Genomic DNA, 24148 nt, shown 5'->3' on the forward strand with positions numbered 1-24148 from the left:
ATGTAGATCAGCGCCAGGAAGAGTGCCGGGGTTTAAAGCCAATTTTTGTGGAATTATCGTTATCTAGGAGTATGTGATGCCTCTAGGCCCCAAAAGACTGCTTCTGAGTTGAGGTATGAAAGCCTCTGCTCACTGTTTCAAGTGTTCTTTACACATGTACGGTCATATGCCCTACATGCTCCAGTACGTCAACAATTCAAAAACAAAAATGAATCAAAGCTATATCTACATCTAGGATTAATTAGACAAAGAAGTAACAATCCTCTTTCTGTTATTTCCGGGGATTTCAACCACATCTCATAGAAAGGATGGATTTTTGCGCGGTGACCCAACTTTTCTAATGACTAAAAAGCAAATTAAATTAATTAAATTAAATTAAAATGTGCAAAGCTGTTTGTGTGCTTAAACAACTATACTGCATCTTTGGCTTATCTCCTTGGTATGCTCTTGAAAGGCTGTATAAAACTCCCCCAGCTACTTGGACTATTCCTTGCACCCCCCTAGCAGAAGCAGAAATGGTCTCAACCATAATGCATCAGTAACGTGCACTTGTTGTTATGGGCAGGATATCGATCGACCCAAGTTCCTTCTATTTCTACCTTTGTCCATCCCAAGAGGAGGAGTTTGAAACTTCCCCTCCACTATCTCTGTCAAAGAAGCTAAACTACCTAAACGGAAATCAGTCTTCCCACGGCGAGGAACAAAAATGGCCGACCGTCGGCATGGCGCGTCTCGTCAACAGAGTTTGAGAGCAAATGTTCCTGAGGTCTGGCAGACTTGAATCAACGTGTTGACGCCGTTAAAGGGCCATTAAGTTAGATGTGTACAGCCTGGTGGCACAGACTGCAGTATGTCTTGATATGGTTTCTGATCAGTGCTTCAGAGATTCTTTGGCGGTGTCAGGATTTATTATCTGGCATCACATTTTTCTCAGCAATCTTGGATGAAAGTAATTGAGCAAAGAGTGGGAAATCTGTTAATTATTTCATGCAGATTTATCGGGTTGCTTGCGGATTAAAGCCAATAACCCAAGAGTCCAAAGACTTTATTTGCACAGGTTTAATGTCTGTTCATTTTTACAACATATCATATATTGAAGTGTCTGGCTAAAGCGTTAAAGGAGTATTAAGGGAATGGGAAATATGCCTACTCACTTGCTCCACAAGATATAGATGAGGAAATTGCTACCTCTCTGCATCTATATGTTTAATGTGGAGCTGGAGACATTTACCCTTGCTTGGCATAATAAGACAGGGTAAACAGCTAGCCAGCTCTGTGTTGAAATAGAAACAGCATGTAGCTTCCTCTAAAACCACAACATGCCGGCTGCACGCTTTTGTTCGTTCACTGAGGAATAATTGAGATGCATTGTGATTAGTAGTAGGCTATCTTTCCAGCCCTTTGCCAGGTTGTGCATGACGTGTTAAATGTGCATGTGGTCGACCAGAGACATCAAGACAATACCCTGTTTTTCTTCGATGCACAACAGCTGATACTGAACCAGAAATCGTTGTTTTTATCAGGTCAGTCTTTCTCTTTCTTCCAGAATGAAATGTCTATATTGCTATAAAGTTGTGTACAGATATTCATCATGGTGCCCAGATGATGAACCCCCCTGACTTTACTTCTAGCGCCACCAGCAGTTAGACATTTTTGGCTTTTAAATATGTACATACTGCCCTGACTTTTGGCACAGATATTCATGGTGCCCAGAGGATGAATTCGATGTATAACTTAAGTTGATTCCCTATGTTTTCCTCCAACAACCCCACGTTTTTACTTATCTTGTGAAATATCTAAACATCTGCAAGATAGAATGACACACAATTGTGCAATGATATTTGTGGTTTCCAGAGGATGAACCCCTCATGGCTTTGCGGATCCCCTGACGTTTCCTCTAGCACCAATAGCGCGTTGACAATGTTAGCTCTTGGTGAGTGTCTAAATAAATATGGATTGATTGCCACGAAGGTACAGATATGCATGGTTCCCAGAGGATAAATCATAAGGGAAGACTTTTTTAGATTCCTTAGCTTTTCCTCTTACAACGCAGGTCAAAGGTGTCAATGATCTTGTAACATATCTAAACATTTGCAAGATAGAATGAAACACAATTTCGCATAGACATTCATGGTTTCCAGAGGATAAACCCTCATGATTTTGGAGACCCTCTGAGATTTCTTAAGCCCCATCAACAGGTTAACATCAGCTGGCTTTTATAGTAAAATATCTGAAGAAATATGGATGGATTCTTTACATTTTCCTCTACCAACCCAGTGCCAAAATGTTCACTTATCAGCTGCCAATTGACCTTCATGGTTCCCAGACAGTGAACCCTAATCCAACTTTGGGGAACCTTTATCTCTGTGTTAAATATTCTACTTGCTAAACATAATCAAGTGAGCTGTAATAAAAGAGATCTGGGGACCTAGATGTGTACTGGGGCCCTGTATCATGTTGAAAACCAAATACATGGCTGTGAGAGGAAGATGACTGTTGCAACACTCCTGTTTCCGGCCTTAGTCAGATAAGCTGAAGGCAGCTGTGGAGCCGGTTAGAACATGCATTTCACCCTGTTCCAGTCCACAAAGACTTGCGATGTTCGTGTGTTTGTTTGTGGGCGAGTGCGAATACATATGTGTGTAAGTGTGGGTGGAAGTAAGACGAGGTCCTTTCTGTTCCGCAATCTGCGTCTGCACTTCCTGTTCTGCGACTAGCTTCCGTTTCAGCATTGTTAACAGAGTTGCTACACAGCTGCTGCTTCCCCTCACTCCAGACAACCTGCCTGCACAGCTTCCTGAGTGTGTGTGTGTGTGTGTGTGTGTGTGTGTGTGTGTGTGTGTGTGTGTGTGTGTGTGTGTGTGTGTGTGTGTGTGTGTGTGTGTGTGTGTGTGTGTGTGGTTTGGTTCGTCTATACTTGCATCGATGAGTGTCATTATGTTTGTCAATGTATATTTTTTCTTGTGGTTGTTTGTTCTCGAAAAGGGAAGATGAAGTAACTGTGAAAGGCGAGCTGCCTTTAAAGAGGAACGCACTATGTTCCTCTTTAACTGTTAAAATCAGACCTCTTATTTAAAATCAACAACAAGCCTGCAGAGGAACGCTTCCTCTAAAGATCACTGCTCGTATCTTTCTCACATTTCAAATAAGAAAACAAAGTCTGCTTCTTTCCCCCAAACATACAATTTAAGGAAATTAAGTCAACTATTCATTTGAAAAGACGTGTTTGTTACAAAGTGGTCATTCATTTTGCATGTGATGCACCAGTATCTTTATTAAAGACATTGCTCTCTGTTCCTTACTGAGTACGTCCTGTGCTGTGTCTGTGTATCAGTACTGTCAACCTTATAAGATAATGACTATTTCTGAGACAACAACACAATGTTCCCCCCTTGTCTTGTTCTGGAAGATAACCAGCCTGGTTGGAAAAATCAAGCCTCTGCAGATCACAGATGAACTTCAAGATACCGTTACTGGAAAAGTATTGTGTGCTTTTTGTTTTAATAAGCCACTCAAGTTGGCAAAGCCTCCCTGAGAGGTCAAGTTAAAATGCCAGCAAGTCTACTGTGTGTGTGTGTGTGTGTGTGTGTGTGTGTGTGTGTGTGTGTGTGTGTGTGTGTGTGTGTGTGTGTGTGTGTGTGTGTGTGTGTGTGTGTGTGTAAACTGAGAGAAAAGATGAAGAACAATGGGTCACTGCTGTCTGAAATTGTGCAATGAATAATACCAAAAGCATTTCAAAAATCTTGGGATGATCTGTTAAAAGAAATTGAATGATGGCAAAACAACAAATATTGCAAAGACTTTCTTACTGAGCATCAAAAGCTCACTTCTGTCAGTTGCAGGGTTTCCGTTTGCCGGTAATTACCGGTTTTTAGCTGGTAAAATGTTTTTAAAAAACGGTAATAATGCTCATACAACACTTTGGTGACGTCGGCTATCCCTAGACATTTGTGTTTGGCAGCTACAGAACTTGGTAAAGGCAAAGCTCTCTGTCTACCGGGCCATCTTCGTTCCTACCCTCACCTATGGTCATGAAGGATGGGTCATGACCGAAAGAACGAGATCACGGATACAAGCGGCCGAGATGGGATTTCTCCGCAGGGTGGCTGGCATCTCCCTTAGGGATAAGGTGAGAAGTTCAGTCATCCGGGAGGGACTCGGAGTAGAACCGCTGCTCGTTCGTGTTGAAAGGAGCCAGTTGAGGTGGTTCGGGCACCTAGTGAGGATGCCACCTGGGCGCCTCCCTAGGGAGGTGTTCCAGGCCCGTCCAGCTGGGAAGAGACTGAGGGGTAGACCTAGGACCAGGTGGAGGGGTTATATCTCTTCGCTGGCCTGTCTGACTGTCACACGAGCCTTGGAATCCCCCAGTCAGAGCTGCTTGATGTGGCCAGGGAAAGGAAAGTTTGGGGCTCTCTGCTGGAGCTGTTACCTCCGCGACCCTGACGGAAAAGTGGGAGAAGATGGATGGATGGATGGATGGGTGAATGGATGGATGGATGGAGAACTGGTGCTGCGTCATGACGTCAGTGTTAACTTCGCTGATTTTCTCCCCAACGCTGCTCACAACAACAACAGTCGGGGACTGCGTGTGGGCTCGATGATCGTGTTGCTTTTGTCACACGAAGCCAGATTGAATTGAAGAACTACTTTTCGAACCTTCTCCTTTTCTCCAGAGCACCGTGGTTCATTGTTTATTAATGTGGTTCAGCGGCATTTACCGCCCGCTGCAGTGCTGCTCGTCTACCGGCGTTTAGTCTGGCGTTAGCTCACCGTAGCGGCCGCTGGGAAGTGTTCATCGTCTGACTGTCACACGAGCAGCTGATGCATACAGTGTATGTGGTTCAGTCTGAACTGACGCTGTTTGGCATCACAACGCTGTTATGAAAGTTTCTCTGGTAGCCTATAAAACGGGTGATGGTAGCATAGCAGCCGAAGCTATTCTGACTACCGTGACTACCTGTTGCTGTCTTATTGTGGCACAAACAACAACAACAACAACAACAGCATATTTTACCAGCAAAGAAGCAGAGCTTAATCAGGCTCTAGCTTTCGGGGGGCGGGGGAAAAAACGTGTTAACATTATAGTTGCTTTTGTAACACCTGTTTTTGAGACATGACCGGTAAGTTTCGAACTTGTCCGGTAAAATAAAGTATTTCCGGACACTCGACCGGCAAGACAAATCCTTGAAATGAGTTTTTAAGCAAAAGTGAACCCTCAAATAGTGATGACAATTGTAATTTTGAACATGAAATATATATCTCCGTCCCTTGATATTGCAGGTGCATGTAAGGGAAAGCTGTTGACGTTTACTTTTTGCATGTTTGAGTTTAATACGTTTTTATCTTTATGGTTTTTACACTAAATCAGTGGCCAGTAACAGTTTGTTTACAGAATGACAGAGAAATAAAAAAATATCCATCCCAGTTTCTCAAAGCCCAAAGAGATGTTGTTAAATGGGTTGTTTAGTTTGTCCAAAAAAAATAATAATAGTAAAAAAAAAGAAGAAATTAGTTAAACCTGATTAAACAGAGGAAAGACAAATTTGAAAACAGTTTTTTTCCTGATATTTTGCATTAAAAATCACTTTGGCAGAATGGTTGTTATCGGTTAGTCGACTAAATGTTGCAGCTCGACATCGACCAACCAAACCACTCCGGAAGTTAGCTCCTCTTTTATCAGCCAAGTCAATCATGCAACTGCAACTTCAAAACAGGAAGGAAGTGAGTCTGTTTCATTTCATCATAAGGCTTCCAGCAAAGTATGGGTCAAATATATTGTATTATATTTTGTCTGTGGAAATATATAGCTATAAAACTGTCTCTCCTCTTGAATCTATACATATTTCAATATTTACAAACCAATTTTGCTTTGATTAAGACATATGGACAGCAGCAGGCAGCAAGGTGTCTGTCAAACCCAGAGTAGCACACACACACACACACACACACACACCCTCACACACACACACACACAATCACTCACATGCACACACACACCCTCACACACACACACACACACACACACACACACAATCACTCACATGCGCTTTGGTTCTAGAGATCCAAGTCTGCAACAGGAGCGCCAGGCGCGTCTGGTGGAACCTCCCGGTGGTTTTCACCGCGATGAAGATGTCCCCCAGCTTTAATTCCGGCAGGGTGACATGTGCGCCCTCAGAGGTTGAGTGTCCTCCGTGCTCCCCGCTGCTGCTGCTGCTGCTGCTGTTGCTTCCAGCCGGGCTCTGTGCGTCCCTGGTCGGGGAGGTGGCCTGCTGGATAGAGCGGTGGAGCGCATCGGGGACCCGAGGGGGAGCCACGCTGAGTTTGGGGAGGCTGCTGCTGCGTAATTGGAAATCCACATAGAGGATGATGAAGAAGGTGAAAATAAAGACAGGCAACCTCCGACGTATCCATCTCTTCGTCTGCATGGTAGAAATGTTATTTTATATTCCGTAATTCATGAAAACATTTTGGTGGTCCTCTCATTTAAAATCCTCATTTCTGGTGTAGTTATGTAGCGGTTCCTCCATCACCTCTCCGTCTTCCTTGTTGATAATCAATAGTCTTCCTCATTAATTAACAGCTAATTTACTGTAGAATGTTATCAAAAATACAAATAATCCTAGTCATTTCAAACAAACAAATGCCTGTTTTAAAGAGGCTACATGACATGAGTTGTTTCCTCTTATTCTCTGTCTAAAAGTCACCGCCACTCGCATGAGTTTGACTTGTCACAGTTTCAGTTCTGCCCCCCATTGTCACCGAGTCAAGCTGCACTGAATCTCGATAGTGTGACTTCCTTTTAGATTTCAAAATAAAACCACAACAGTGATCGTACTTTTCTACTTCCGGTTACAACATGGGCTTTTGTTTGAAAGTATTAAATTCAAATTGCATATTCAAATGAAAATAAGTGGTTCAAATAACTTAAGTGCTGTATGAACCTTTTAGCTTTCCATGTAATGTCATTTCACAACAGGTGGGGTGGTAATTGTTTTGCAAGTCATAGGTTTAAGTGTTTGTCCTCAAGAGCCTAGTCAAGTCCCAAGTCAAGTCCCAAGTCAATGTCCCATGTCAAGTCTCGAGTCAAGTCAGGAGTCAAGTTCAAAATCAAGTCCAGAGGGAAGTCCCGAAACAAGTCCAGAGTCAAGTCCAAAGTCAAGTCTGAAATAAAGTTGAAGGCCAAGTCCCAAAACAAGTCCTGAACCAGGTTCAAGGTCAAGTCCAAAGTAAAGTCATAAGACACGCATCAAGTCAAGATCAAAGTCAGGTCCCAAATAAAGTCCAAAAACAAGTCCCAAATCAAATCAAGTCCCGAAGTCAATTACCAACCAAGTCCAAATTCAAGTCTAAGGTATAATCCCGAACCAATGACCAAGTAAAGTCCATGTTGATGTTGTAAAGTTGAGGTCAAGGTCATTAAAATGGCTACTTGATTCTGACTCAAGTCCAGGTCATGTGACTTGACTCCACACCCTTCTACTCTCAAAGACTATACCCAGGTTGCATACTCCCATGAGTTGTTTCAACCATGAGTTCTTCATAAGATTTGTTAGATTATTTAATAAGAATTATGAGTTAAAAACCCAGAAAAAAGTTAAGATGTGAGGAAACAAAATGATGTTCTTGTCGTCTCGTAAACCGAGAGGGAGTCTCAATCCCACTCTGAAAATCACACATTTATATAAAGAGAGAACTGAGAATCAATCATAAGCCATACACCAGGCGACATATTATCCCGGCCCCCTGAGCCTGTTGTCATGTGTTCACTCAGACAGAAACAGCAAACCACAGCTGACTCCACCCTCTTCCTTCCTCTTCTGCACTCACAGTCACTGTCACAGCTTCCTCAGAGCTGCAGCTGCATCTTAAACACTGTGAACTTTAACAAAAAAAGGGCTTTGGAAATATAGGGTTTTATCAAAGCACATTTTTATTTGGCTGATAATTAAAAATCTATCTTTTTTGACTGCATTGTGGCTTACTGCACCACTTAAGAAATGTGCATGTTGCCCTGATTGACTCTCAGAGATCTGCAGGTCTCTAAGCTGCTCAGTAGAAGTCCAATACTGTTTCCATTGTCTGCTGTCCCCTATCTCTGGAGACCGTCACCAAAGGGAGAAAGAGCTTGATACAATTAATTCACCTCAGACCCTCATCGCCACCTTTGTTTATTTGTCCTTTCTCAGCGTTCTCGCCTTACATCCATTCCTCCATCCCTCCCCTTCCTTCTCTAGGTCTCTCTCTCTCTCTCCTGTACTGACCAGCTGCTTTCCTCTTCCCCACCCTCTGCACTTCTACCTGGCTCGGGGAGGACCAGCCCCCCGCCCATCCTGGTCCCGCAGGTAAACCAGAGACGCCCGGGGCACACCCTGGCCAGGAAAGGCCCAGGATCGCCTTACGGCCTCGCTGAAAAGGGCTCTTTCTAAAACAGTGAGTACATCACAGCCCCACTTTGAACAAAGGGACCGGGGGAGTCGAGGGACCAGACCCCCTTTCAGGGCTTTGTCTGTCCAAATGCCCTGAGCTCAGAGTCAGACGGAGACTTGGACTGCACTCAAGATCTGGCATTGGAGGAAACATGGCAAGTGAGGAAGTCATTAGATCAAGGACTGCAGGAGACTGTATTTTAAAGCCTTTTTTCTTAGACGAACTGGAGAATCCAGTCTGCACATTATCCGGAGATCTCTATTCAAAGAGAAGAGATTGTCCATGTCAGATGCATTTTTATTTCCTGGAAAGATGAAAAGACGAAGGGTGGCGTTTGGGTAAAGCGTGTAGGAGGCCCGAATTTGTCTAATCAGCATCGGCCCTTACAGACAGAAATCCTGAGCTTGTCTCTCAACTACATTTTTGTTAGCGTCTTTTAATAACATACCCTGCTTCTTCCACATCGGATGTTTGTTTTCTTACAGTTTCACGTCAGCGGACTCAGTTGGACATTACACAGACTTTTTAAAGTAATGACATCCTTTACTCTTACATATTCCCCTCCAGGTGATGTTAAAGTTCATCTGTTAGAAAGGCTTAAAACCGTCTAAGATGGCAAAGCAATTGTATAAATAGTGAAGGAAACGGGATGGAAATCTCCCTAAGTCTTTAGGGCTGTATAAGCATTGATTTGACGACATTAAACTAGACTAGACTTGCATTAAAAGAAAGTAAAAGAGCATTAATGCAGAGTCCTTCTGACACACTAAACCTCACATTGGAAACCCCTTAACTCCACAGCCAGGTGTGTGTGTGTGAGTGTGTATGTGTGTGTGAGAGAGAGCGAGAGAGAGTGATATGTCTCAGTTAGAGCAAAGCTTAAGTAGCTGAAAGCCCCCTCTCAACCTTCAATCTCCGGCTGAAATTCAATTCAAAGAGCCGGCACAGAGCGACAGGAGGGCGGCTCTGTGGCTCAGCGGGTTGATGTAAATGGGTGTCAGCCAATCAGAGGGTCGGTGGTTCGATGCCCATCATGTTGAAGTGTAATTAGGAAAAATATTGAATCCCAAATACACCGCAAACAACCGATGATATCGCTCATTAACATTCACAAATAATGATTACAATTATGAAAAGTTTGGCTTGCTTCAAGTCCTTTCACAATCAAGTACTTTCTTGTCGGGAGACTTGCAATCGATTGATTTCTTTTTCAAATCAAGCCACACAGGCATTTTCAAACTCTGTTAAAGTGGCATGCTTCAGAAGCCTGATCGTCCGTCTTCCCATAATGCAACATGGCTTTAATTGGACCTTCTTTGCCCAGTGTTTGTCTTTACATTTATGGAAAACACTCACACTTACAGGTGCATCCTTCGTGATTAAATCCTCCCAATATTATGATGTATAGTCACTGAATATGTGGTCACAGCATTTCTGTCTCAGGAGTCATCTCTTCTCTTATTCTAGATGGTCAGCAGAGGGCGGTGTAGACTCTTGGAGTTCACATTCAACTTGTGAGACGTCACCCTGTGGCTCTCACCTTTCTATAAACAGCTTTCTTAAAGAGGTTTGCTTTATCTCATATAATCAGAGGTGGGAAGTAACTAAGTAGATTTACTCAAGCAATGTAGTAAAGTACACTTTTGAGGTACTTCCATTCAATGCTGCTTTGCACTTTAACTCCACTACATGTATTTAATGCCTTTAGTTTCTTTCCAGATTTGGATTAATGATCTGAGTAGATTTTGATGCCAATACTTTTGTACTTTTACTCGAGGAACATTTGAATGCAGGACTGTTAATTGTAACAGAGTATTCCTACACTCTGGTACTTCTATTTTTACTCCAGTACAAGATCTGAGTACTTGGTGGCTGAAATTGTAGGACTTAAGTAAGGGTTACAAAAAAGGAGTAAGTTTAGGCAAATCAAACCAGAGGACATGTTAAAAATATCAAAATATTGTGCAATAGGATAATATTTGCATTGTGTGTAATATATGGTTACAATAATTACTTCTATGGCATTTATAATATGGCATTTGTTTGATTCCCATCCAATTGTTATGATCCCAGGCGTTTAACTATAAACTAATGCATATTTCTGTAAAATGATGTAGCCTGTAAGACAGACTCGAGGGCAGAGCTAACACGGTGTCACTGCGGATGCACTGTTTCCTGCACCGTGACCCCGCCCCTTCTCAACAACAAGGAACAGCTGCTCCAAAAACAACAACGATTCAACAGGCGGAGGACCAGGAGCCGTATCCCCGGGTCTGCCGAGCTCCCTGTCCAGTCATCATGGCCCAGGCGAACATCTCGGTGACGGAGAGCCAGTTCCGGTGCCCGGTGTGCCTGGACATTCTGAAGGAGCCGGTGTCCACCCCCTGCGGACACACCTACTGCAAGACCTGCATCAACAACTACTGGGACCAGGCGGAGTCCGGACACTTCAGCTGCCCGCAGTGCCGCGAGACCTTCAGCCCGCGCCCGGTGCTGCGGAGGAACACCGTGCTCGCGGAGGTAAGGGGACTGACCTGGGTTTTGATCTTTTGTCCCATAAATTGAGACGATTTTCCGCATTTCATTGACGGACGCACCTCTGAAACTTGGCTTTTATCCAATGGTTATTTAGAAAGCACGAAAGGGCTATCACTATTAACTGTGTCAGATGTCAATCAATCAAAGATAGTCTGGAATTAATGGATTTATGCAATATTGCAAATAAAATACAGACGTGTTTGGTAGGAAGTACATGTACTCAAGTTCTTACAGTAAGTACAATGTTGAGGTGCTTGTACTATAGTATTTCCATGTTCAGCTACTGTGTACTTCTCTCCACTACATCTATTCAATACCTTTAGTTGCTAGGCAGATTATGATTAATGATGGTAAATATGATCCCTTAAATCAGACTTTAGTTCACCTGCAGTAAATCCAGCAGCTACCCTGCAGTATACAAAGCCATTCAAACTAGCTGCACCTTTACCAGCTCTGAGAACACTTTAATGATCAATCATTATAAAACATATCAGAGATATTATTCTGAAATGGACCAATCAGACAATGACTACTTTTACTGTCGCTACTTTAAGTACATTTAGAGGAGAGTACTTTCTACTTTCACTGGAGGAACATTTAGAATACTTTTACTGTGACAGAGTATTCCTACACTCTGGTACTTCTACTTTACTCAAGAACAAGATCTGAGTACTTCTGCTTTACTCAAGTACAAGATCTGAGTACTTCTACTTTACTCAAGTACAAGATCTGAGTACTTCTACTTTACTCAAGTACAAGATCTGAGTACTTCTACTTTACTCAAGTACAAGATCTGAGTACTTCTACTTTACTCAAGTACAAGACCTGAGTACTTCTACTTTACTCAAGTACAAGATCTGAGTACTTCTACTTTACTCAAGTACAAGATCTGAGTACTTCTACTTTACTCAAGTACAAGATCTGAGTACTTCTACTTTACTCAAGTACAAGACCTGAGTACTTCTACTTTACTCAAGTACAAGATCTGAGTACTTCTACTTTTACTGGAGGAACATTTTGAATGCAGGACTTTTACTGTAACAGAGTATTCCTACACTGTGCTACTTCTGAGTACTTCTACCACATGGAAAAAATGTGAAAGTCGACTTTAATTAAATGAATTATGTCAACAGATTTGACATAAGTTAGATTAGTTGAAAGCAAAAATATGAAGTTGAACCAAATATCTAAACTTGAAACTGTTGTTGTTAAACTAACCTAATACAGTTGTGTGAAATCTGTTGACATAATACCTTTAATTAAAGTCAATCTTTCAGTTTTTTCAGTCCACTTCTGCTCTTTGTCCCACATGTGGGTTCTTGGCTCCTGGTATCCCTACGTGAAGGTGGTGGACAAACTGAAGATGAGTGAAATGGTCTCGGCGCCGGAGCTCTACATGGGGGGAGTCGGCGACGTGCCGTGCGACTTCTGCCCGGCGGAGAGCAGGCTGCGGGCGGTGAAGTCCTGCCTGGTGTGCCTGGCGTCCTTCTGTGAGCTGCACGGCCTGCCGCACCGGGACGTGGGCACCCTGCGGCGGCACAAGCTGGTGTCCGCGGTGGAGAGCGTGGCGCAGCGGCTCTGCGCGCAGCACCGCCTCGGGCTGGAGCCTGTAGGGGGCGCTGAGGAGGCGGAGGCCGCGGCGGAGTGGAGCGGGGACTGCCTGCTGTGCGAGGCGGACCAGGAGGAGGTGCACAACGTGGAGGCGCAGAGAGCCAGGAGACAGGTACACAGACAGCGGTGGTGTAAAGTAACTAAGTACATTTACTCAATCACAAGTACAATTTTGAGGTACTTTAATTTTCTGCTAATTACTTTGTAATTCTACTAATACAGTTCAGAGGTTATAATTATAAAACATATCAGAGATATTATTCTGAAATGGACCAATCAGACAATGACTACTTTTACTGTCGCTACTTTAAGTACATTTAGAGGAGAGTACTTTCTACTTTCACTGGAGGAACATTTAGAATACTTTTACTGTGACAGAGTATTTTACAGTGTGTGTGTGTGTGTGTGTGTGTGTGTTTAGCTTCAGCTGCAGGAGGCTCAGAGGATGGTTCAGGTGAGGACACGAACTGGAGAGCGAGAGTTGGAGGAGTTTCAACAAAGCCTGGATTCCCTGAAGGTGAGACACACACACACACACACACACACACACACACACACACACACACACACACACACACACGCACACACACACACACACACAATGTTACAAAACCCAGCGGGAGCAACAGAGGAGGATCACTCTCCCTGGACGGACGGACGTGCACTTTGTTAATTGAACTTGAAGGTTTATATGAATATTTGTATCTAATTTTTATTCGACATTTTCTCCCACTTCAACATACAGCACTTACATAGAGCAGTATCTGTGCTGTGTGAAGCACGTGAGATACAGGGTTGTATAAATAGACTTTACATCTCACACACACACGCACACACACACACACACACACACTCCTCCCTAAGCATCACACACACTCTATCTCTCCAGTTTCCAATCATTTACGTAGCAGCTGCTCCTTCTGACTTCCAGGAACCCTCTCCTCCCCTGAGCTTCCTCTGCTCCATCAGTGTGAGGCTGCTTCTTCAAAAAAACACTGCATCAGCTCTCTCTCACACCTGGCTGAAATTTGACTTCTATTTCATGTTAGACATCTTCTCCAACGCAAGAATGGCAGAGGTTAATTTGCCATCACACCCCCATGAAGTGTGCACACTTGGCTTCATTTGTTTATTTTTCTGCAGTTACATTAACTAAGACCATATAAAAAAAGTAGTATTACATTCTTTCAATATCAAGCATCTTAACTACTTTAGTGTTTACTCTCTGTGTGTTTCAGGTGTCTGCGACGGCTGTTCTGGAGGACAGTGAAGCCGTGTTTGCAGACATGTCCCTCCGTCTGGAGAAAACCAAAGCAGAGGTGAGGAGTGTGATGTCCTTTAAAGTTTTGTAATTTACTTAAAGGTCCCATATTATGCTTGTTGGGGTTTTCCCTTTCCTGCAGTGTGTTATTTATGTTTGTGTGCATGTAATAGGTCTGCAAAAACTGCCTGAAACGCCTCGATTGGATTCCTTTCTTTACTTCCTGGTTCGGTTCCGTATCACACTGACCTCACCGTGATACGTGACTGAATAAGCCAATAGCAGTGCGAGCCGCTCCGTAAAGCCGACCCGAGCAGAGGAGCCATGGCGAGGAGAAGCTGCCACTTTCTCTGCGAACCCAAACTTTCTTTGTTTGCCGTACCTCAGGAAGACGATGTGAAGAACAAGTGGCTTGCATTTATTTTTACCACTATTCCCCCGGAGCAAAAACCCAAATGATGGTTGTGTTCTGACATTTCACTGAATTGTGGAGATGGTGTGGGCGTTGAGCCGCAAGCACACTGCTAGCCTCGGCAAAGTTGCAAGCTAACGCTATCAACGCTACGCTACCGAGCTTTCAGGCTGTATGCACACTGACTTTATCTGAACTGTGCAGAAACACAGAGAGGGTTTTTCATTTACAACAAGTTAACCTCTTAAGCCCAGACGCAGCTACTTGTAAGAAACAGCGTCTCAGGGCATGGTAACAATTAACAACCTATTGATGTGGCATACCTACTGAACAGGAAGAGACTCAGCTACCAGACCATGTTAACCATTTTTACCAAAACTAAACATAATTCCAACACCAAGCGTCTAAACCAGCACTGAACGAAACGAGCCAACGCTACATAGCACTGAGTGAGCTACGGCGATTGTATTGCATGCTGTCTGCACAAACCACATACCATATGAAACCTGAGATTTCAACGATTCCATTGGTATAAGTCCGATCACTGTAAGACCAAAACTCACTGAACTAGCAGACAAGAAAGAGCAAGACAGCCGCTTCACTTTACAGAGCCATAGCTACAGTGGGGCAAAAAAGTATTTAGTCAGCCACCAATTGTGCAAGTTCTCCCATTTAAAAAGATGAGAGATGCCTATAATTTTTTATCATAGGTATACCTCAACTATGAGAGACAGAATGAGAAAAAAAATCCAGGAAATCACATTGTAGGATTTTTAAAGAATTTATTATAAATTCCTCGGTACAATAAGTATTTGGTCACCTACAAACAAACAAGATTTCTGGCTCTCACAGACCTGTAACTTCTTCTTTAAGAGGCTCCTCTGTCCTCCACTCGTTACCTGTATTAATGGCACCTTTTTGAACTCGTTATCAGTATAAAAGACACCTGTCCACAACCTCAAACAGTCATACTCCAAACTCCACTATGGCCAAGACCAAAGAGCTGTCAAAGGAGACCAGAGACTAAATTGTAGACCTGCACCAGGCTGGGAAAACTGAATCTGCAATAGGTAAGCAGCTTGGTGTGAAGAAATCAACTGTGGGAGCAATTATTAGAAAATGGAAGACATACAAGACCACTGCTAATCTCCCTCCATCTGGGGCTCCACGCAAGATCTCACCCTGTGGGGTCAAAATGATCACAAGAACGGTGAGCAAAAATCCCAGAACCACACGGGGGGACCTAGTGAATGACCTGCAGAGAGCTGGGACCAAAGTAACAGAGGCTACCATCAGTAACACACTACGCCGCCAGGGACTTCAATCCTGCAGTTCCAGACGTGTCCCCCTGCTTAAGCCAGTACATGTCCAGGCCCGTCTGAAGTTTGCTAGAGGGCATTTGGATGATCCAGAAGAGGATTGGGAGAATGTCATATGGTCAGATGAAACCAAAATAGAACTTTTTGGTAAAAACTCAACTCGTCGTGTTTGGAGGAGAAAGAATGCAGAGTTGCATCCAAAGAACACCATACCTACTGTGAAGCATGGGGGTGGAAACATCATGCTTTGGGGCTGTTTTTCTGCAAAGGGACCAGGACGACTGATCCGTGTAAAGGAAAGAATGAATGGGGCCATGTATCGTGAGATTTTGAGTGAAAACCTCCTTCCATCAGCAAGGGCACTGAAGATGAAGCGTGGCTGGGTCTTTCAGCATGACAATGATCCCAAACACACCGCCAGGGCAACGAAGGAGTGGCTTCGTAAGAAGCATTTCAAGGTCCTGGAGTGGCCTAGCCAGTCTCCAGATCTCAACCCCATAGAAAATCTTTGGAGGGAGTTGAAAGTCCGTGTTGCCCAGCGACAGCCCCAAAACATCACTGCTTTAGAGGAGATCTGCACGGAGGAATGGGCCAAAATACCAGCAACAGTGTGTGGAAACCTTGTGAAGACTTACAGAAAACGTTTCACCTCTCTCGTTGCCAACAAAGGGTATATAACAAAGTATTGAGATGAACTTTTGTTATTGACCAAATACTTATTTTCCACAATCATTTGAAATAAATTCATTAAAAATCCTACAATGTGATTTCCTGGATTTTCTTTTCTCATTCTGTCTCTCATAGTTGAAGTGTACCTATGATAAAAATTACAGGCCTCTCTCATCCTGTGAAATGGGAGAATTTGCACAATTGGTGGCTGACTAAATACTTTTTTGCCCCACTGTATAAGCAGTCTTTCTGTCTGAGATCAAAAGTTGTGTTCAAGGTCATAAAAACGCTGCTGAAGGTCAGGTCGCATTAGCATTAAGGCTAGCAATAGCAATTTGCTTGATAACAATGCTTCTGCTTAAAGTCAGTGTTAGCACCAGAGCTAGCAGCTTTCAAAAGCAGCTGAAATAGCCTTCAGAGCTTTAGGAATTAAACTCAATGCCGTTCTGCTTCTACATTATACATTGTAGAGGTAAAACAAGTAACCGCTCTGGGGTTATTGGGTGCTCTTGTTGTGCTAACAATGCCAACAATGCTACTATTTTTTGGGAAGTTTTTTTTGCCATTAAGCAGAATTCGTAATGCCCTCCCGTGTGCCGCAGGTTCGAGCGCGGCTGGAGACGAAGGAGCGCACGGTGGTGGGGCGGGCGGAGCGAGACGTGGAGCTGCTGGAAAAAGATCTGGAGGAGCTGAGGAGGAGAGACCAGGAGATCTGTCAGCTGCTGCAGACTGAGGACAACACACACTTCCTACAGGTGAGGGGGAGACGGGGGGGAGGAGAGGTCAGTGTTTAGTGAGGCTCGGGGCATGTTGTGTCACGGTAAACATGCTAAAGTGAATGTCTTGTTGTTACACAAGGTATTTGAGGCCATGTAAGACATTCTCCACAGACTGTTTGAGAGCCAGGCTGAGAGACTCTGGTCTGAAGGAAAGAGCTGATTATGGAGGGTAAATGGATAAATGAAATTACATGCAGCATGTCTTAGTGGCTTTATCGATCCTGTACAGACGCTGATGCTCTCTGCTGTTCCAAATACAAGAAGCACTGTAGCGGGGGGGGGGGGGAGGGTATCCAAGTATCCAAGTATCCAGTCTTCATGCTGGCTATTCCAGGGTATAAGATCAGAGAGGCTAAATGTGGACTCCTCTTGCACGTTTTAGTAAATCATTGTGGAGACGGAAGCCAAATCTGATCGGTCCGCTCGGTGTGAACCTAAAAGGATCTCTGAGGTTGTTTTTAGGTTAAATAAGTGATCGAGTTATCCAATACTTCACGAAAAGCTAAGGAGCTTTGTAGGGCTGTTGGTTCAGATCTGAATAATACATCTAGTTTTTAGGCCCTCAGCGGGGACATTTTAATTGGTACAGCAAAGGGGCAGTGCAGACATGAGATAAGTAGCACAAGCAGCATTATAAAGGTCGGTGAACGTACGAAAGCAGTCTCAACAGTGGTGTTACAGTCTGATGTAGTGGAGAAGCAGCTAGTCATAATAGATCCTGGGAGCCCATTACCTCTAATGCATCCTGGAGGCATTAAGAATCCCCCAGAGAGAGATCAGCCTGCAGAGGAAGGATGGAGCAGGAGGTGCTGGATGCGTCAGCAGTGGAATAAAGGAGTTAGATTTTCCCCTCTCTCTCTTTCTGTTTGAAACCTAGGCGGCTCCTCTGCTGTGCGTCCCTCTCTCCAACGGTCGGCACTCTCAAGCCCTCAGCATGCCCACCGAGGGGTTCAGCAGCGCCCGCAGAGCGCTGTGCCATCTGCGCAGCCGCATGGAGGAGGTCTGCAGGGAGGAGGTGGACAAGATCAGCCGCGCAGGTACAGCAGACCACCTGCAGGGGGGAAGACAGCGCTCCAAATGCTTCTAAAAACACTCAGACATGGGGACAATAGTGTCATTTGAAGTGCTTTATTGTGCTATGCAAAGCTATAGTGTAGATATGTAATATTTATGCATATAATATAACTAATACAACGTTTAAGTATGAGTAAAGTGGATTTAAACACACAGATGCACCACAATTCATGCCTTGGTTGTTGTTTTTCTTCCAGTTAATGACAACTACATGTCTGGAGGACAGTGTGTAAAAGGTAAGCAGGATAGACACATGATACACACACACACGCACACACACTGACACGCACACACAGCCTCAGTGACAGTGTCAGGTCTGAGGTGACCCATTTTTAAAATGCTGAAGGTTTGACATGACATCTAACACTGTGAGGGTCAGTGGACGAGTTAAATATTCATGAGGAAGAGGAAGAAGGAGCGATGCCGGAGCACAGTCTGGCTCATATCCAGCTCTGCCTCATCCTGATCTGTTCAGCTCAGTTTCTTTGTCCACCATGAACGTGACCATTCAAGGTAACACCGGCTGAGTCATTATGGTACCAATGGAGTTGTCTGTATTCCTTTAGAGTAAAACCAGTCGTTTTCAATCAAATGTTAGTTTTTGTCAGCTTGGACCTTTGTTTTCCTGTTTTGTTTTGCTGTATTTTTGAGTTAAGAATGTATAAAAAACATTCATATTTATTGTATTTGGGGGGGGTGCCTGTGCAGGGAACTCCAAACCATCACAATCTGCAGGGCAACACACCGCAGGGGGTAAGTGCAACATGTGGGGTTGTGGTGACTCTGGCTTTGGGTGCATGCTAACTAACACAGCAGATTCCTGCAGAGTTACCAGGCATGTTTCCTAAAACTACTCCTTTAATAATAAAGCAACTTTATGTAGGATTTTGCAGATAATGGTCTAAAAAGGACGTAAACTGCTCTTTCTAGTCACTGATATTTTCATTATTCCGTAAACAAAACACCCAAAATCAAAAAGCATGCTCCTTGCAAACTAATTCTACATGTAGGGACTTGGTTTGATTCTCTATCGAGGTGTTATTACTGAATAATATTAACGAAAAGTATCAACCTTAAAGGAGTAGCTTGGCATTTTTGGGGGGAGAAAGGCTCATTCATTGTCTTTCAGAGTGTTAATAACATGCAGAACTATTCCTTTAATAACAAAGCCACCATATGTAGGGTGAAATCTCCATCTCTTGGGTGAAAATGAGAACCAAAATACACAAAAACAAAAAATACCTAAATCATTTTTAAAAGACGCCGCTCACAATAAGGTCTACATGTAGTGACGGTATTGTCTGGGACTAATGCTACATGCACAGATGCTTGGTAAGGTTTGTTTGGTAAGCTGTAATCATTACTAAATATCACATTAACTGGATTCAGTGGTTCCCTCTGTGTGGAGGCTCACTCTGCTTTTACTTCCTGTTTTGTCATGTATTGTTCCTCACTTATCTCCCTCATAATGTCTTTGGTCTTTATCTAACTTTGTGTTTCATTCCACAGTATGGACAAAAGTATTAACAAACACTGTCTCTGTGTCTTCCTCTCAGCAGTGCCGGTGTCCTTCCCTCTGTCCTCCCTGTCTCTGCAGCCGGCTGATCAGAGGATGAGAGCAGCTTACCTCAGATGTAAGTACCCCTTCTCTCCTTCCCTTCTCTCCTTTCCTTCTTCATGCACCTGTTCAGTGTCCCCCATCTCGTCTCCTTCTTTGACGCTCTTTCCACCCTTGCCTCTTTCTTCTCTCCACGCTTCAAACTCAGGAGATAATGAGAGGAATCTGAGAGTCCTGTCTGGATCTTTATCAATGATGGATGGCAATCATAGTGTATTTATGACAGACAGGTTCTTTATTGAAAGCAGCGCCTCGTCCCGACGGGAACCAGGCAGCTGACAGGAGGACAACGCACCGTCGCCTTGTCCCGCATTAATTATTCATTTGGTCAGAGAGGATTAGGGTTGCCCTCTGTGCAAAACTGTCAACTAGCTTCACAATGTTTTTGGCGGTTTTTGGTGCCTGACTCCATAAGTAACGATCCTTAAGTAAAAAAGGCAACAAAGAAATCAAATATTCAGGATAAAAATAAAGGTGTATTTTTAAACGTCGGCATTTAGTAAAAAAAAATGAATTCCAAAGAAAATCAGAAGGAAAAAAATGGGAGACAAAAAGTGTCATATTTTAAAAGAAGATGAAAAAATAATCGTACATTTTTAAAAGTCGACAATTAGAACAAATTCCAGTCATTTGAAAAAAAGTCAGATCTTTTAGGAAAGAGGTGATCATTTTGAAGAAAGAGTCAGAATGGTTTTAGGGTTAGTTTGAAAAGAGAAAAGGAAAACAAAGTGTGAATGTTTAAAAGAAGATGGTTATGAAGGAGTTAGAACAAGTAGAAAATAGAGGGACATTTTTAAAAGTCGAAACTTAGAAAACAATTCAGATTTTTAGGAAAAAGTTTCGAAAAACAAATCTGAAGTTTTAGAAAAAAGAGATCACTTTTTTTTAATCAAAAGTTTGAAATTGGGATTAAAAAAGTGTTATGTCTTGTTTTACCTCCGCTCTAGTTTCATGCCGTCTATCCTTGGACCCCGATACTGCCCACCCTACTCTGGTTCTCCTGGAGGGTCCCAAGGGCGCCCACTGTGGCGAGGAGCCCCAATCCTACCCCCCTCACCAGCAGCGCTTCGACTCCGTAGCCCAGGTCCTGTGCAAGGAGGGCCAGTTTGGCGGCGCCAGCTACTGGGAGGTGGAGTGGAGGGGCGGCGGGTGGGTCGACATCGGCGTCACCTACCGCGGAATCGGACGCAAAGGCGGCGGGAAGCCCTGCCTGCTGGGCCGCAACGAGAACTCTTGGCGGCTGCGGTGCACCCACGGCGGATACGCCGCCTGGCACGACAACCGGAAAACCACGGTGGCTGCCCCCCCCTGCCCCCGGATCGGCGTCTTCCTGGAGCGGCAGAAAGGAGTGCTGTCCTTCTACAGCGTGTCGGACACCGTGGTGCTGCTGCACACCTTTCGCTGCCCGTTCTCTCAGCCGCTTTACCCCGCCTTCCGCCTGGACCTGGACTCCACCCTGATCATCTGCCCCCATGAAGGAGGAGGAGGCAGTGGGAACCCAGCCTAACCTTGCCCCTCCTCCTTCACCAAGGAGCTTAAGACCCTCCTGTCGTGTTGGTTTGACCACCCTCACTTTGGTGTTGGACTGGTCTGTTTGAATGTAGCCAATGTGGGTGTGTAGTCTCTGGATGAGCATGATCTAGGGTCACCCATTCATTCATAGGTGACTCAACCTCTCAAAATTCACTGAAAGGGAAGCAATGAAATGTAAATCACCCGATTAATGATTGATGGAAGAAGAAATCTGTCAGGTTTGACCCGAACACGACAGGAGGGTTAGCTACAGCAGTCAGGAAGGGCTGTCAACATTCAAACAAGTAGCAACAGGAAGTAGCATCCCATTTCTCTTTCCATTCATGTCTTTTTTCCATATTCTCTCCTTCTGCGTTTATAAAATACTCTTTTTGGATCCCTTTATAGAGCACGCAATGATTACACTTTTAAAATATGCATATTTCATCCCAACATCATGACTCACAGTAAGAAAAGCACAGGAATATTATCTCCATGACATTTAAAGGGCTCTGTTCTGTTCCAGTTTCCCAGTAAGCCGTGACGGCGAGCCAGCATGCAACATATCAGGACGCTGAAACTGTGCTTTAAAATAATCTGCAATCTTTTGTTATTTACTCTTGTGCTTTTCCTACCGTGACCTGTCAAAACATCCACTTTTTAGGAGTTGAAATCTGAATTTGTTTGCCAATCAACACACCAACATGTGTTTGACATCATTGCTTCGGTATGATAACACAAAGACGCTAAGAAGTATTTACGCCCGTTTGTGTTCCTCATTGTTTTCTAAACACTAAATATGTGTTGTAAATACATGAATTTATGGGATTCTTTGTGTACTACAAGCTACAGGACTCTTGACAGGTTTAAGTTCCTGCTACTACTTGAATACGGCGCTAGATTTTGTTCTGTATCGACCTCACTGCCAGGCAACATGGCACACCTCACAGGATTTTGTTACTGTAAGTGACCTCAGCTCCAGATCTAGTCAAATTAAAGGCCGTACTGTAGCAGATATATTTATCGTTGGGTCATGACTATCATCTTTAAAGTAAAAGACATTATTAAAGCAATAGTTTTCATGCCAAGAGTTGGATAAGAGAGGTTATACCCCTTTACAATCTGCATTAAAGGTCAGAAAATCAGCATTTTACTGCACAGTCTGCGTAGAGATTTAACAAACTAAAACATGACCTGCCAGTGAGTGAGCTTCTGGAGGTGTTGGGAGCTTGTTTTTGGACCTAAGGGTTAAAATCAGTTGAAGCCATTGTGGATTTGCCTGAAACCTGCATGCTTCTAATCTCCTGCAGGGGGCGACGTCTGCTTGCAGAAAGATGGAAGTCTATAAGAAAATTACCCTATTTTCAATTTGATTCATTATCTTATTTAACATTTTTCTACTGAGTAAAGGGTCTCAATCTCTACTGTAAAGTCTTCTGCAATACAGCATGATGTTCATTTGGTAAATGAATGGTTCAATTTAGAGTAAATTCCCCAAAACTATTCCTTCAAAGCTACGTCCACATCGCAGATCGTCATTCCTACACTTTAAGATGCTAATGAGATTTATTTCCAACAACTATTCAGAAACAGCAGATGGTTAAGTACTATCATTCCCATGGCTCTCGCTACTATGCTAACACACTTAGCAACAGACAGCTACACAACATGGTTTGGAGTTGGGATTTATCAGAGTAGTGTGCTTTACAAGCTTCCAAATCCTATCATTGTCTCATATCCACTTAAAACCAAGCAAATCAAATGTCATTACCATCTGTTATCCATTCAGTCTTGACTTGCTGCATATTTAATGTGTTCATAAGCATGAGTTGACATCAGATGGGGGTGAAAAAGGAAACATATCAAAACCAGAACCTTTGAATTACCTGAGTGTGCCACTGTTTCTGTGGGATTGTAGCATGAGGGGAGCAATGATCCAGTTGTGGCGCTAATTGTTACACGATTTCAAAGTGCCTTTCATCTGTTTGGATGCCATACTGTAGCCATTCCTTGTTAGATTATGGGATAGCATCCTTTTTTCTAATTGAAGTTTACATTTTTGTGTGTATTAGGATCACTTCACCGAGCACTGTGTGACCAATCAAAACCAAGGATCAGCTATTGCAACTCCAAAGACACAACAACACAGCTACGTAGAATCTCAGTTTTAACGTTGGGAAACACACGTGAATATTAGGCTGAAATAGAAGGGCACCCCAAGGTGGTTTCCATAAATGACAAATAATACATGTATCTGGCTGCTTTGAAATGCAATGGTTTCTTTCTCTCACCAAGTTTGATTAAAATCAGGCAAGTATTTCTGAATTTGCCAACCTGATTTTCTCCAGCAGGTCAATCCAAAGTTTCTTTTTGCCATGAAGTGCATTATTTCAGAAGTCTGTATCACAACTGAAGTGCTGATCCGTACAGTTTTCTCCCTCTGTGCTCTCTGTGCTCTCTGTGCTCTCTCTGTTCTCCCTCTGTTCTCCCTCTGTGCTCTCTCTGTGCTCTCTCTGTGCTTCGGTATCTTAACGTGAATATGTTGTAAGTGTCTTGAGTGTGGCTTTTTTCCAAGGTGACTTCTTCCCATCTTGGCCTCGCAATAAACTGATGGAGGTCTGAAGCGGCAGTCTGAGGATGTGTTAATGCAAGTTAACAAGGATTTCACTACAGATAAATACGGGCTTTGATGTGCAGAAAGTGGAAGTCAGGGTATATTTTTAAGTCAGCGATGCATGCACGAGCAAAGAGTTCCTCGCACGTTTTTTAAAAACTTTTTTTAATTGAATAGAAATGAAAATGCCCACAAACAACAGAATTTCACTTGTAGAGGACTTTCCTTTTCCCCATTTATATTTGAAACATTAAAAAATAACATTAATCCAACTTTCATACAATTCTTGAGCAAATCATTTTATTAAAATTCAT

General features: G+C 43.4%; 2 protein-coding genes across 7 annotated transcripts in view; one reads left to right on the forward strand and one right to left on the reverse strand.

Moving 5' to 3' along the window:
* Positions 1–6773, reverse strand: part of mfng (MFNG O-fucosylpeptide 3-beta-N-acetylglucosaminyltransferase) — a 25097-nt gene extending 18324 nt beyond the window's left edge. The window contains exon 1 of the mRNA XM_063882968.1: positions 6042–6773. Coding sequence (XP_063739038.1) covers positions 6042–6425 — 384 coding nt within the window. The 5' untranslated portion in view covers positions 6426–6773. The remainder of the gene's footprint in view (positions 1–6041) is intronic.
* On the forward strand, positions 6027–23849 carry LOC134864168 (E3 ubiquitin/ISG15 ligase TRIM25-like). Of its 6 annotated transcripts, none has more exons than XM_063882962.1 (13): positions 6028–6426; positions 8235–9791; positions 9895–9994; positions 10545–10947; positions 12311–12688; positions 12998–13093; positions 13815–13895; positions 16840–16992; positions 17894–18053; positions 18288–18326; positions 18799–18843; positions 19647–19724; positions 20656–23849. In XM_063882962.1, the coding sequence occupies exons 4-13, from the start codon at positions 10591–10593 to the stop codon at positions 21213–21215; spliced, it is 1947 nt and encodes a 648-aa protein (XP_063739032.1). In that variant the 5' UTR covers positions 6028–6426; positions 8235–9791; positions 9895–9994; positions 10545–10590; the 3' UTR covers positions 21216–23849. The 6 variants fall into 6 exon arrangements, with proteins under 6 accessions (XP_063739034.1, XP_063739036.1, XP_063739037.1 ...); XM_063882963.1 differs by having other exon boundaries at positions 8235–8430; XM_063882964.1 differs by having other exon boundaries at positions 6027–6426; positions 8235–9994; positions 19650–19724.
* The last annotated feature ends 299 nt before the right edge of the window (positions 23850–24148 follow it).

The sequence above is a fragment of the Eleginops maclovinus genome, chromosome 5 (assembly GCF_036324505.1).
Source record: "Eleginops maclovinus isolate JMC-PN-2008 ecotype Puerto Natales chromosome 5, JC_Emac_rtc_rv5, whole genome shotgun sequence".
NCBI classification, from domain to species: Eukaryota; Metazoa; Chordata; class Actinopteri; order Perciformes; family Eleginopidae; genus Eleginops; species Eleginops maclovinus.